The 15,597-nt window shown below is 40.9% G+C and overlaps 1 protein-coding gene across 1 annotated transcript in view; it reads right to left on the bottom strand.

The window, feature by feature from the left end:
- The window catches only part of LOC115150170 (uncharacterized), a 66,572-nt gene that overhangs the window by 21,702 nt on the left and 29,273 nt on the right, over nucleotides 1-15,597 (bottom strand). The window contains exons 4-12 of the mRNA XM_029693162.1: nucleotides 14,391-14,597; nucleotides 14,086-14,209; nucleotides 11,669-11,762; nucleotides 5,061-5,147; nucleotides 4,686-4,802; nucleotides 4,083-4,181; nucleotides 3,849-3,997; nucleotides 3,451-3,589; nucleotides 438-560 (exon numbers count right to left, since the gene is read on the bottom strand). Coding sequence (XP_029549022.1) covers nucleotides 438-560; nucleotides 3,451-3,589; nucleotides 3,849-3,997; nucleotides 4,083-4,181; nucleotides 4,686-4,802; nucleotides 5,061-5,147; nucleotides 11,669-11,762; nucleotides 14,086-14,209; nucleotides 14,391-14,597 — 1,139 coding nt within the window. The remainder of the gene's footprint in view (nucleotides 1-437; nucleotides 561-3,450; nucleotides 3,590-3,848; nucleotides 3,998-4,082; nucleotides 4,182-4,685; nucleotides 4,803-5,060; nucleotides 5,148-11,668; nucleotides 11,763-14,085; nucleotides 14,210-14,390; nucleotides 14,598-15,597) is intronic.

The following is a 15,597-nucleotide window of genomic DNA, read 5'->3' on the forward strand; positions in this document are numbered from 1 at the left end:
CCAAATACTAATTGAGTGTATGTAAACATCTGACCCACTGGGAACATGATGAAATAATTAAAAGCTGAAATAAATAATTTTCTCTACTATTATTCTGACATTTCTCATTCTTAAAATAAAGTGTTGATCCTAAGACATGGCATTTTTACTAGGATTAAATGTCAGGATCTGTGAAAAACTGAGTTTAAATGTATTTTGCTAAGGTGTATGTAAACTTCCAACTAGTAAAACTGTATCTACATAAACCAGACCTTTGCGAATAGCCTCCACTAAGGTCAATAGGGGGTCTGCAGAGAAATGTGAGTCACATCTATAGATCTCAACTAAGGAATCAGCCCTTAAAGGCCCACTCCGTGAGTTTTACAACCATTTTCGATCATTGACTTGAATATACCTCATAAGCTTTATTAAACAGTCTAACCCCAACCCAGCTGTACCTTGGCCTGGGTGAGGAAGGAGCCAAAGTGCTGAACGGCTTTGCTCACACTCTCCAGGGTGTCCTCAGTTGAGTTGGAAACCTTTAGCTGTTGCTCTCCTTCTGTATTAAACCACATCTTGGCCTATGAAGTACACATTCAGATAGAAAAATATATATCATAAGGCATACTAATCAGACCTAGGTGAATAGAGTATTCGTTTTCTTTCAATCATTTTAGGTGCCCTTGATTTAACCTCTAAGGGATCAGTGTCCCTAAACTGGGAAGGTTGTTGCTAAAGTGCGCTAATGTGACTAGAATGACGTTGTAAGTAACAGCCAACTTTCCAGGACATAGACGTGTCTTATATTGGCAGAAAGCATACATTCATGTTAATCTAACTGCACTCTCCAATTTACAGTAGCTATTACATTGAAAAAATACCATGCTATTGTTTGAAGAGAGTGCACAACAACAAAACGCTTTTATCACGGCAACTGGTTTTACACATTCACCTCTGAAGGTAAATAATGTACTTACATTCAGTTATCTTGCTCTGATTTGCCATCCTGAGGGTCCCAGAGATAACAGGTAGCATAGTTGTGTTTGATAAAATCCATTTTTATTTTCAAATATAGGAACTGGGTTCTTCAGTTTGAACCCCTGCTGTCTTTGGCTCCACACCCACCCCACCTGGCCATCTAGATGTGTGAAGGTTAGTATATTTTCTGTAGGGAAGCTAATTATCCAACATGTATGACATTCCTTGGAGTGTGTAAACTTACAAAAATGCTATGGTAATAAAAAAGGTATGTTCTCTGTAGTTATGTACTTGAAAATGTATAAATTGACCAATTTGGCTCATTTGGAAAAACTCCTGGCAGACTTGATAAAATATATAGTGTAGTAATGTCTGAATCAATCTGAATCAATCTGAAACTTTGCACACACACTGCTGCTGTATGGTGGCCATCATCTAAATTCTCTTGCATTTCAAAGATGATGGAATCGAATGTGTTATATTCTCCTACATTAATTTCACATTTACACAAACTTCAAAGTGTTTCCTTTCAAATGGTATCAAGAATATCTTTGCTTCAGGTCATGAGCTATAGACAGTTAGATTTGGGTATGTCATTTTAGGTGAAAATGAAAAAAAAAGGGTACGATCCTTAAGAGCAGGCAGGTGTAGTTTCCTATTCTAAGTGACAAATAAGAACGGCTGTTGTACACAATATACAGTGCCTTCAGTAAGTATTCATATCCCTTGACTTATTCCACATCTTGTTGTGTTACAGCGTGAATTCAAAATGGATGAAAAAAATATATAATCTCACCAATCCACACAATACCCCATAATGACAAAGTGAAAACATGTTTTTAGACATTTTTATAGATCTATTGAAAATAAAATACAGAAATCTCATTTACATGAGTATTCACTCCCCTGAGTCAATACTTTGTAGAAGCACCTGTGGCAGCTATTAACAGCTGGATTGTGCAACATTTGCCAATTATTCTTCAAGCTCTGTCAAATTGCATGTTTTGGAATATTTTCATTCTGTACAGGCTTCCTTCTTCTTACTCTGTCAATTAGGTTAGTATTGTGGAGTAACTACAATGTCAATCCATCCTCAGTTTTCTCCTATCACAGCCACATATCCTATCACAGCCATTACATTCTAAATGTTTTAAAGTCACCTTTGGCCTCATGGTGAAATCCCTGATTGGTTTCCTTCTACTGCGGCAACTGAGTTAGGAAAGACGCCTGTATCTTTGTGGTGGCTGGGTGTTTTGATACATCATCCAAAGTGTAATTCATAATTTCACCGTGCTCAAATGGATAAACAATGTCAGCTTTAATTAAAAAAATATATATAATAATCCACCAACCCTTGTTTGAGAGGTTGTGGTTTAATCTGTGTTAGAAATTCACAGTTCGACTGAGGGACCTTACAGATAATTGTATGTGTGGGATTCAGAGATGAGGTAGTCATTCAAGAATCATGTTAAACAGTATTATTGAACACAGAGTCCATGCAAATTATTATGTGACTGGTTAAGCTCCTCTTTTCAGTTCGCCGCAGCGAGCGACTGGAACGAGCCGCAAAAAACACTCAAACTGGACAGTTTTATCTCCATCTCTTCATTCAAAGTCTCAATCATGGACATTCTTACTGACAGTTGTGGCTGCTTCGTGTGATGTATTGTTGTCTCTACCTTCTTGCCTTTGTGCTGTTGTCTGTGCCAATAATGTTTGTACCATGTTTTGTTCTGCTACTATGTTGTGCTGTAGCCATGTTGTGTTGCTACCATGTTGTTGTTATGTGGTGTTGTTACCATGCTTTTATTTGTATTTTATTTAAACCTTCATTTAACTAGGCAAGTCAGTTAAGAACAAATTCTTATTTACAATGAGGCAAAGGGCAAAAGGCCTCCTGCGGTACGGGGGCTGGGATTTTAAAAATACAAAAAAAGAATATATAAGAAAAAACTCACATCACGACCAGAGAGAAACCACAACACTACATAAAGAGAGACCTAAGACAACAACATAGCATAGCAGCAACACATGACAACACAGCATGGTAGCAACACAACATATGCTGTGTTGTCATGTGTTGCTGCCATGCTATGTGTTTTGTACCCACAGAAGGCCTTTTGTCTTTTGGTAGGACATCATTGTAAATAAGAACCTGGTTAAATGAAGGTTAAATAAAAATGCAAATTGTTACTCCTGAAATTATTTAGGCTTGTCATAACAAAGGGTTTGAATACTTATTGACTCAAGACATTTCAGCTTTTCATTTTTAACTAATTTGTAAAAATGTTTAAAAAAAAGACATCATTCCACTTTGACATTATGGGGTATTATGGGTAGGCAGGTGACAGAAAAATCTCTATTTAGTCCATTTTGAAATCAAGCCTGTAACATAAAATAATGTGGAAGAAGTCAAGGGAAGAGTGTGAATACTTTTTGAAGACACTGCACTTCTATCTGAATGTCCTGTAAAGGTGCAACCTCCTGACCTACCGTGTCAAGATCTGACTCCGCCTCCCTGAGTTTGAGCAGGAAGTCCAGGTGCTGCAGTGACTCGTTGGATCTCATCACCAGCGTATGAACACTCTCCTCCACCTGGTTATACAGGACCGTCACTGACTCCAAAGCGTCACTGTAGTAAGAGGTGGATGTTAGCAAACATTCACTCCTGTCCTCACCACTTCACAATGATAGATGGTTTATGGAGTTCTGGCACAAAATGGCTGTCGTGGCATCACCTAGATGGGTGATACCATAGAGATGGATGAATTGTGGTCACTTGCCACAAAGCCCGTTTTAGCTTGGGCAGTGTCATGGAGGGCTTTCACAATTGTATGGGTGTTACACATCAGTTATCCACAACAAATCATGAATTTGATGAAGACCAATACCTGTAGTCATCGGACTTGGCAAATCGAAACTCTTCCCTCCTCAATCTGGCCAGGATGGCCCCACCTTCTCTCTGTAAAGTAACCAATCGGATGTCCTGCAGTACCTCTTTCATTGAGGTCTTCTGATCTTGAATACATAGCTGCACGTCCTGAACAAAAAACAACAACAACAACCTAAAGCTAAAAAATACAAATAAATGTTTTATTTAAGTTACTTCATGAAACTGTAACTACCTGGGCGGTGTCCATTTTTGGATTGCCATCAATTTTCTTGATTGCTCTATGTAGTATATGGGCTGCCCCTTGCAAGTCCGTCACAAAGGAAATTAGTTTCTGAAACGGATTAAGAAAATTGATTTTAGGATCCACTCAAAACAAAGCCAATGCAATAGATTGGGGGAGATTTATGCTTTGGAATACCAATGACAACAGCTATGCAAACAAGCCCAAACTCTGCCCACTATCCAAAGAAGATCCTTGTTGACTAATACTGCAACAACAGGAAATTTGAATTATCATGTGAATTATAATTAATGGACATGTAGGGGTTGATTTAAAACATTTTCGTAGTCTGAAATTTCTAAGTGGAAATTAAAAAACTTAAGAGGCCTTTTTAAACCTCAACTACACTACAAGTTTTACATTTCCTGGATTGCAGGAAAGTTCTCCTGCAACAGGTTGATCGAATTAAGATCCTACATCTGTCAACTATGTAAAATGAATTTGATGACACTTGTATAGCCGATTTACTAGAAATCTACTAGACATTTTGACCATACAAATGATTTAAAGAGACCATGACATATGTTGAAAACAATTATAAATATTACACTGCACCTGATGAAACTGCAGCCAATCAGTGTGGCTGTAGGGGAAGGTCCCGCCCAAGTCAGAGGTCAGCTGTTGTCCCTCCACCAGCTTGTGCAAGGCCTTCAGAGAAGTCACCATGTCCATCTGATTGACAGGAGGCATGTGAGGAGGGGTCAGTCATATTACAGAGCGAGGGCCTGTGTGGACATGTCTCAATAGTCCAGATTGCAGGCTTTGAAAATGAGGAAAGGACGTATCCCTCCTATTGCTTTCAGATTAGTGTATATGAAGGAGAGGAGACAAGGTGAGGACCCCCCCCCCCTTTAGACAAATCCATGGTGTCTTGCAAAACAGAATTATGTGTGTGTGTGCTTGCGCATGTGTGTATGTATGCCCTCTGACCTGTAGTCCAGAGTGTCTTTCAGGGCGAGGGCTTGTATCTTTATCTACTAGCATCAGCACAATGCGGACTGCATGCAGGGCTTGTTCCTATGGAGACGACCATTAAGGAAAGATGGCAGGACAAGACATCATTGCAGATCATCACAATGTATGCAATATGAATATAGGGTCCATTGAAAAATGTTTGCATCATTTGTTCTTCAGTACAGACGGGTTGGTTGTTTAGCAATTTAGCATCCAGTAACTAGATGACTTCATAATGTATTTTAACATCCAGTAACTAGATACCTCCATACAGCATTTTAAAGGTCCTGAACAGTCATTATGTAAAGTACTTTTTCTCTATTAGCTAACTAACAGGAAGTTTGAAAAGACAGGCTGAGCGGGCAGGGAGCTTATATTGACTGACAGCTCTTTGAAAGAACTATGTCAAGTAACTTGGATGGAGTGAGCAGAGTTGCAGTAAAATCATCTCAAGCAAATTTGGTGAAACCCAAAGCAACTTAAACATTGAAATGCAACAATTATATATAGATTTTTTTATACATCTCCCATTTGGCATGTCTAGTAATGCTGTTCACAGCAGCACTGATGGATGTGTTGACTTAACAACTGCGTCAGAGTTTTGACCAAACGAGGCAGTAACTAGCTTACACCAGACACAGATGAAAGGGGAAACATAAGCCATGTTCCCTCTAAGCCATGCAGAAGAAATATCAGGACCAGTGAGAACCACGAGATTGAACTTCACTCATCTTTCTAGAGTTTTCCCTGTTAGTTAAAACTATCAACGTTTCTCTTTACTGTGGAAATTATGATCGAATGAATGCAATAATAGTCACTTTCAATGCAACATAATAAAACAAACTATGCAAGAGATTTTGTGGTAGGCAGAACACTTCAGAGTAGGATTCGATTACATTTACACACAGAGAGGTGCGGCATAAACAATCAGAGCTGCAGTAGGCTTATATGCAATTAGACCATTGCCACATATGGATCTGTGCCATTCACTTTGAAATGGACTGTGTTTACAGCATGAGCAGTCCTGAGTAGATGCGCTTGTTTTGAGATCAAAGCGAGAGCTGCATGTAGCCACATGTGCACATTTTGTTCATATCATTTGCTAGGCACAAAAACCGCACTCAATGAGCTGTATTACGCCATAAGCAAACAGGAAAACGCTCATCCAGTCCTAGTGGCCGGGGACTTTAATGCAGGGAAACTTAAATCAGTTTTAGCTCATTTCTATCAGCATGATAAATGTGCAACCAGAAGGAAAAAAATCCTAGACAAACTTTACTCCACACACAGGGACTCGTACAAAGCTATCTGACCATAATTCTATCCTCCTGATTCCTGTTTACAAGCAAAAATTAAAGCAGGAAGCACCAGTGGCTATAAAAAGTGGTCAGATGAAGCAGATGATAAACTACAGGACTGTTTTGTAAGCACAGACTGGAATATGCTCCGGGATTTTTCCGATGTACGTACAGTCCCCACAGTGACTGTACGCACATACCCCAACCAGGAGCCATAGATTACAGGCAACATTTGGTTAGAGCTCCCGCTTTCAAGGAGCAGGACTCTACCCCGGAAATTTATAAGAAGTCCCGCTATGCCCTCCGACAAACCATCAAACAGGCAAAGCATCAATACAGGACTAAGATCGAATCGTTCTACACCGGCTCCGACGCTCGTCGGAAGTGGCAGGGCCTGCAAACTATTCCAGATTACAAAGGGAAGCACAGCCGAGAGCTGCGCAGTGACACTAGCCTACCAGACGAGCTAAATAACTTATATGCTCGCTTCGAGGCAAGTAACCCTAAAACATGCATGAGAGCTTCAGCTGTTCCGGACGACTGTGTGATCACGCTCTCTGAAGCCGATGTGAGTAAGAACTTTAAACAGGTCCACATTAACAAGGCCGCAGGGCCAGACGGATTACCAGGACGTGTACTCCGAGCATGCGTTGACCAACTGGCAAGTGTCTTCACTGACATTTTCAACCTCTCCCTGTCTGAGTCTGTAATACCAACGTGTTTCAAGCAGACCACTATAGTCCCTGTGCCTAAGAACACTAAGGTAACCTGCCTAAACAACTACCAACCCGTAGCACTCACATCTGTAGCCATGACATGCTTTGAAAGGCTGGTCATAGCTCACATCAACACCATTATACCAGAAACCCTAGACCTACTCTAATTTGCATACCTCAAAAACAGATCCACAGATGATGCAATCTCTATTGCACTCCACACTGCCCTTTCACACCTGGACAAAGGAACACCTATGTGAAAATGCTATTCATTGACTACAGCTCAGCGTTCAACACCATAGTGCCCACAAAGCTCATCACTAGGCTAAGGACCCTGGGACTAAACACCTCCCTCTGCAACTGGATCCTGGACTTCCTGACGTGCCGCCCCCAAGTGGTAAGGGTAGGTAACAACACGTCCGCCATGCTGATCCTCAACACTGGGGCCCCTCAGTGGTGCATGCTCAGTCCCCTCCTGTGCTCCCTGTTCACTTATGACTAAACGGCCAGGCACAACTCCAACACCATCATTACATTTGCTGATGACACAACAGTGGTAGGCCTGATCACCGACAATGATGAGACTATAGTGAGGAGGTCAGAGACCTGACTGTGTGGTTCAAGGACAACAACCTCTCCCTCAATGTGATCAAGACAAAGGAGATAATTGTGGGCGACAGGAAAAGGAGGACCGAGCACGCCCCCATTCTCATTGACAGGGCTGTAGTGGAGCAGGTTGAGAGCTTCAAGTTCCTTGGTGTGTACATCACCAACAAACATGGTCCAAGCACACCAAGACAGTCGTTAAGAGGGCACGACAAAACCTATTCCCCCTCAGGAGACTGAAAAGAATTGGCATGGGTCCTCAGATCCTCAAAAGGTTTTACAGCTGCACCATCAAGAGCACCCTGACAGGTTGCATCACTGCCAGGAATGGCAACTGGTCGGTCTCCGACCGCAAGGCACTACAGAGGGTAGTGCGTACGGCCCAGTAAATCACCGGGGTCAAACTTCCTGCTATACCAGGCGGTGTCAGTGGAAGGCCCTAAAAATTGTGAAAGACTCCAGCCACCCTAGTCATAGACTGTTCTCTCTGCTTCTGCACGGTAAGCGGTACCGGAGCTCCAAGTCTAGGTCCAAGAGCCCCCCCCCCCCCCCCCCCCGGAACGCTGCTGCTACTCTCTGTTATTATCTATGCATAGTCACTTTAATAACTCTACCTACATGTACATTTTACGTCAATTACCTCGACACCGTTGCCCCCGCACATTGACTCTGTACCGGTACCTCTTGTTTATAGCCCCGCTATTGTTATATACTGCTGCTCTTTAATCATTTGTTATTCTTATCTCTTACTATTTTTTTGATATTTTCTTAAAACTGCATTGCTGGTTAAGGCTTGCTTGTAAGTTAGCATTTCACTGTAAGGTCTACACCTGTTGTATTCGGTGCATGTGACAAATACAATTTGATTTGATTTGATTTAGTTGGCGAGTTATTAGCCCAGTTATAGATCATTTATAGTCAGCAATTGGGGAATGATTGCTTCCTACAAGAGCACCACACGTGTACACTTCTATCTTTGAAATGCTAGTCAGGTAAAGAGCTTTTTTTGTCTCAAAGGGTCAATTTGAGAGGCTCGAATAAGCTAAGTAGCCAATAGGCAGATGGTAGCATAATTTGTCTGATTCTTTGTAATAATTGTATGGGAATAATAATGCATTTTATTTTGCAAAGTGTTTTCTTTCTCAAACAACACAACAACATTTTCAGTCACCTCCTTCTCTGAAGGACTAGTGAATAAACAGATTAATGTCAAACCCCGCATATTTTTTTTCCAGAAGTCTCATGGAATGTAGGCCTACATTGAACACCACACATTGACTGCTACTGTAGGCTGAATGATAGAACAGCTATTTTCATGTTAAAATGTTATGTGATGCATTTTCTCCACTATTTTTGATGGTAAGGCCACCCTGGTAGGTCTACATAATGATCAAATAGCCACAGTTGCCTACTTGGCCACTGTTAAAACTGTAACTTAAAGCCTCACTATTCACAGGAAACACACGCTGGAAGTTGCACAGATTTTTCACAATGTTCAAGTTTGAGCTCAGCATATCTGAAATTAGCTCAGTGCCGAAAAAAATGTGAGGGAACATTACATATAAGTATCTTTGCCATAGATGAATAGGGTAAGCTTTTAATTATATTTGTGACCGACCGGCTCAAATCGGTCTAATGTAGCAAAATTTGAAATTGTGTGTTTTACATTGGATAATAGTAGAGACTCAGAGCTACAACATGGTATATCATACACTACAGTTGAGGAACAAATGGAAAGTAATTTTGCTTTGAAAGTTAATAAACCTGTAAACTCACTTTTGAGAAAATAGCCTTTGAATAATTAGGTACTACTACTGGAGAGACCTTCTTTGTCTATACCCATTCAGCATTGTTCACACCCTCTTAAGCTTTAGCCCTACCCAAATTGAACAAAATGTATCTCGATATGTAATACCCATGTCTGTTAGGTTTATGTACTCTTGTTTGTATATTTCTGTTTTTGTATTTGTTTTGTTCATAATAATAATAATAATACAAAAATGTAAAATTAAATTAAAAAAGTAGTCACGCAACCAAACTAACTTGCTAGCTACTTCCAGACACAAATGAGAGAACAGCTCACTGAACATTACTCACCCTACCAAAGCTGGTTAGGCTGTTATGTTATCCAGAGCATTGGTGACTGCAACTGTGCTATCAGATTTTCCGTTCGTAAATTGAGAGCATTTCGCTCTCGGAGCGTTCAAGCGCACACTGGACACTGGCCGAGGAGTAGGGTCGTTCTGACCACACAACGGCAGTCAAGCATCCAAGCTAACTAGCTAACATTGACTAGCTTGCTAGCTTTCTTCCAGACACATAATGAGAGAACACCCCACTCTGACTATTTTACTCGCCCTAGCAGAGCTGGTTAGGCTGTTTTCATGTTATCCAGAGCGTTGGTGACTGTAACTGTGCTGCTTGCAACAATTTAATTACGCTTTTTTGCCGACGTTTACTGACACCGGCCATATTCAACAGGTGTTGAACGTTTGTAAATTCATCAGTTATTCTACACTCTGGCACACTCAGACGAGAGTCTTTTGTTAAGACATGTAGCTAGCTAGCTAGGTAAACAATGAACCCTAATCCCAACCCTGCATGAATCTGCAGGTACCTAACCAACCAGGTTCCATGTTAGCTAGCTAACATTAGGCTATAACTAGTCAAGCAAATGGGTCTGAGATATGAATAATAAGATCCTACAAGTAATGTTAGCTAGTGAGCCAGCCAGCTAACATTAGCTTGCTAACAGTACACTTTAACTTGAAATGAAACCACTTTCTGTCAAAATTAAAAACGTGTAATATCTGAAAATGTAGCTAGCTAGACTATCTTACCCTTATACATCATTGATGTACGCATGTCCTGTCAGATGCCATGGTTGCCCTTAGTTTGAAGATGATGTAATCATACTCGAATTCCACTGATTTCAAAACTCGGTCCTCCAGAAAGTGGAGACCATACACGTAATGTTAGCTAGTAAGCCAGCCAGCTAATGTTAGCTAGCTAACAGGACACTTTAACTTCACATTGGGCTTATGCAGTTTTACTACGCAATACAATTTCTTTTTTAAAGCTGCGTTAGAGAGGATTACCTAGACTTAGAGAGGATTACCTAGACATACAGACCAGCTCAAATAGACAGAAGCATGCTATATGGCAGACCGATCCAAACTCATCTCTCGGCATGTCCAGCCCACTCATTACCTCAGCCAATCATGGGTAGCGGGAAGGTTTCTGCCTTTTTCTGTGGCAAAATCAACTAGGCTCTTAATTTAACAATTTTATTTGTATTTACAGATGGCATACAAGTTTATTATTAAGGCACATGAAAGTTCACATGTTCCAGAAGGCATTTCTGCCAAAAACAAACGCATTTTGATTTTTTTTTAAAGTTTACGTTCAAATGGCTCTCCTGTGAAGTAGTGACCCACGACATATGCCTAGTTTCCTGAAATGGGTCACAACGGCTGACATCCTACAGTCAAATTCTTTGCACCAGTAGAGTAGCTATCTAGCTATATAAACCACACCCCTCTGCAACCAATAATTCTCTGATGTTGTTCACAAGGCGGTATTTATTTAAATTAGGTAAGCGAATATCATGTTGCCATTGGTGTATTAAAATGAGAGTTAAGGTGATGTCACCTTGTCTTCTTTAAAATGAATCCAAGTGTTTGGCATGGGGGAAGGGACCAGTAACTTTATGGTCAAACTTTATCAATGTAGAAGCAACTGTCATTTTTCATACTTTGGTCATCATACTTTAATCTGGTTCCCTTCAAATATCATACAATTTCATTTAAAACATGACTGTTCATGACCTTTAACACCCGGTAACTAGATACCTCATGGTATGACACCCCACTATCAACTCTTTATCTCAGAATCTAGATTGGCAGATGGATTATAGTTTGACAGTTGACTCTTAATGTGAAGGAATTACTCTTATTTTCCTAACCTGAACCATCAGTAGGGCTTTGTAGAAGAAGGAGGGAGGAGGTTTCCTCCTGGCATCGATCACCACTGTCATTCCCAGGTCCCGCACCTCTTTTCTAGGAAAATACAAGTGAGTTGGGGCATATTAGAAAGTTGTTCACACTATCTTGGCATTCTCTCACTTGATTGAGGTGTCATTTCAGTGGTTTTAGTGGTTTCACCTCTCCTCTCCCTCTGCCTGACCCCCCCAACCCCCCCCCCCCCGTTCAAAGGGTCTCTCGCTCAATTCAATTTAAGGGCTTTATTGGCATGGGAAACATATGTTTACAATGCCAAAGCAAGTGAAATAGATAATAAGCCATACAAAAATAACTGTAAACATTACACTTACAAAAGTTTCAAAATAATAAAGAGATTTCAAATGTCATATTATGTATATATATATATATATACAGTGTTGTAATGATTAGCAAATAGTTAAAGTACAAAGGGGAAAATAAATAAACATAAATATAGGTTGTATTTATAATGGTGTTTTTTCTTCAGTGGTTTCCCTTTTCTTGTGGCAACAGGTCACAAATGTTGCTGCTGTGATTGCACACTGGTATTTCACACAATAGTTATCAAAATTGGGTTTATTTTCAAATTCTTTGTGGGTCTGTGTAATCTGAGGAAAATATGTCTAATATGGTCATACATTTGGCAGGAGGTTAGGAAGTGCAGCTCAGTTCCCACCTCATTTTGTGGGCAGTGTGCACATGGCCTGTCTTCTCTTGAGAGCCAGCTCATATCCTTTCTCAATAGCAAGGATATGCTCACTGAGCCTGTACATAGTCAAAGGTTTCCTTAATTTTGGGTCAGTCACATTGGTAAGGTATTCTGCCACTGTGTCTCTCTCTGTTTAGGGCCAAATAGCATTCTAGTTTGCTCTGTTTTTTTGTTACATTCTTTCCAATGTTTCAAGTAATTATATTTTTGTTTTCTCATGATTTGGTTGAGTCTAATTGTGTTGCTGTCCTGGGGCATGTTTGTGTTTGTGAACAGAGTCCCAGGACCAGCTTACTTAGGGGGCAGGTTTATCTCCAGGTTCATCTCTCTGTAGGTGATGGCTTTGTTATGGAAGGTTTGGGAATTGCTTCCTTTTAGGTGGTTGTAGAATTGAACGGCTCTTTTCTGGATTTGATAATTAGCTCTCACCCACACAGAGAGTACCCCCACTCAAGCCCCCACCTTCCCCTCTGTTCTTTAAAAGCATGCATACCAGACAGTTGGCAGTCATTGTGGTTTGTCAGGATTGGATGCATCATAAAGGGTTAAATGAGGGACATAAAGGCAACAACATTAAAGGGCCTATCTGTTTAACCAGGCAGCCGTCACCTTGAACTTCAAAGTGTGTCCATTATTAAAGCTGTGTAAACAGATTAGACTGTAAAATATGTATTATGACGACATTTGGTCTTTAAACAGTCCTAGCTGCGAGACCATGTCAGCTGGGGGTAAAGCTAAAAGATTTAAAAAATAAAATAAAAACATGCACTACTAGCACCGACATTGGTGATAGCTTCTTTATTGAGGAAAAATGTACTTACTACGACTGTGATATGTAGTTGACTCACCTAGCTATAGTTGCTACCATGCTGTGTTGTCATGTGTTGCTGCCTTGCTATGTTGTTGTCTTAGGTTTCTCTATATGTAGTGTTGTTTTGTCTCTCTTGTCGTGATGTGTGTTTTGTCCAATATTTCTATGTTATTTTTTTATTTACTTATTTATTTTATCCCAGCCCCCATCCCCGCAGGAGGTCTTTTGCCTTTTGGTAGGCCGTCATTGTAAATGAGAATTTGTTCTTAACTGACGTGCCTAGTTAAATAAAGGTTAAATAAAATAAAAAAATAAAAAAACTATCTTACTGTAAGATGAATGCACTGTAAGTATCTATGGATAAGAGCATCTTATAAATGACAAAAATGTAAATGTAGAGTCCACAAACCATGTCAGGTCAGTGATTACTTCAAGGAAGGAAGGAAGGAAGGAAAGAAGGATGGATGCATTAATAGAGTATTCAAATAGGGCTCAAGCACTAGGCGTGTGTATGAGACATGTACAGTAATGTTTTACTGCCCCCCTTTGGTTAAACAATATAACCAAAAATCCATCACTGGAATGTTTGGACAACTTGCACTAGAAAGTGCTGAGAGGGTCACTTAAATTATTTCCAAACAATGTAAAATACTAATTTCCATGTCATTCATTTCGTAGGTCATCTCACACAATGTGTTTTCAATGTCTAGTAAAAGGACACAACACATGCTTGACTGGATATTATAGTAAGGTAAGGGTGGGAAACCAGACTAGTTGATCACCTACACCCTATACAAAATCACATGCAGTAAACTCCCTTGAACTATCACCGAAGATGATTAGGGATTGATTGGTATTACCTGGGGATGAAGTGGAGGTAGAGTAGCACTTTGCACACCTCATGGGCGGACAGCAGAGGAGATGTCCAGCCCTGCCTGTCCCCATGGACCTCCAGCACGGCCCTGCCCACCCTGTCTCTGCTCCCTGAAGGTTGAGGAGACAAGAGCGGGTGTCATGGAGAGGTTAGATGGAGAAAAGTGTGGACCAGGGTCGTATTCATAAGGGCAGACCGTAGCAACATGCTTTGCAACTGAAAACGAAAATGAGTGTTTGTTATTGGACAACACTGGATAACACTAAACACAATGCAGAACAAACACTGTACCTGGCAGACTGACAATGCCCATGTGAAGCAGGCCGCTGATGCTTCTGAAAATGGAGTGTTGGGTGGAGGGAGATGGATGAGAACTGGATACGGGGGAGGGGGGTTGGATGGGGGGCGCTGAGGGCTTCGTTTTTGGGCTCTGGGGTTTGGTGTCAGGTCTGTTGGGGGGTGCAATAGTCCGCGTTTCAACTTTGCCAGGCTGGGGATCTTGTGGTGAAAAGAAATGACAGATCATTTGAATTTCAATTTAACCAGGAAGATAGACACGGTTTGCGAAACACACCGGGTTGAAGAACAGTGCTCTACTGTAAAGTCTTCCTGGTCAAATTGTTTCGAGAAAAAATAATTCTGACACTATTCTTTACTGTATTCACTGTATATCCTGTTCAGTGACCTTTGGTCTTTTAGCACTGGGAGCATTTCTTTTTTCGGAGATAAATCTCAATGGAGTCTTTCATGCAAACCTTATCCTTACGCGCCACATTTACGCAATTCACAGCCTTGCGTTGGACATGCTCTCTCCCCGTAGCCAAACACTTTGATGCTGTTAAGCCTGGCTTTGATTTCTAGCATTCTAACTTCTTCCAGAGCCAACAAAGGCTTGTCTGTGCTCCCTCTCCCTTACCAGTCCAATAGTCTCTGACAAACATGTCTCCAGACCTCTGAGTGCCCTTGTGAGGGTGTAGGGAGGAAGTACGTAATAAGAAATGGGGACAGTGCACTCTCCTTCCTCCCTAGCTCACTAACAGTGTCCTTGTTACGGCCCTTGTGAGTGCTTAGGGAACAGGAACTGTTTCTCTCCATTAAAGGAATGTCATGTTTACTACCATAGCCAATGGACACTGGCCTAATGGCCCCTTCTCAGAGTACAGCCTTATAAGAGCTATTTCTGTCCTTTTCCCTTGGTATCTGGAATGATGTGATTGCAGCCATTCTGCCCAGGAGAACAAACCAGAGAGCAGGGGAGGGGGAATTGGAATCCCCCCCCATCATATGGCATCCTCTGACCTTTGACACAGCACACTCTCTTCAGCAAAAAGGGTCAATGTTGAGTTTAAATTAGTTGGTGTACACAGATGGTTTCAGTGTCCATTTGAAACATGCACTTTTTATGAAGCAAGACAGTATGCTGAATGTGGTACAACAATACTATAGCCTAAATGTTGCAATTCTGTGTGTGGGGTATTTCGACCCTCGGGAAATACAA

The sequence above is a fragment of the Salmo trutta genome, chromosome 16 (genome assembly GCF_901001165.1).
Source record: "Salmo trutta chromosome 16, fSalTru1.1, whole genome shotgun sequence".
Classification (NCBI taxonomy): Eukaryota; Metazoa; Chordata; class Actinopteri; order Salmoniformes; family Salmonidae; genus Salmo; species Salmo trutta.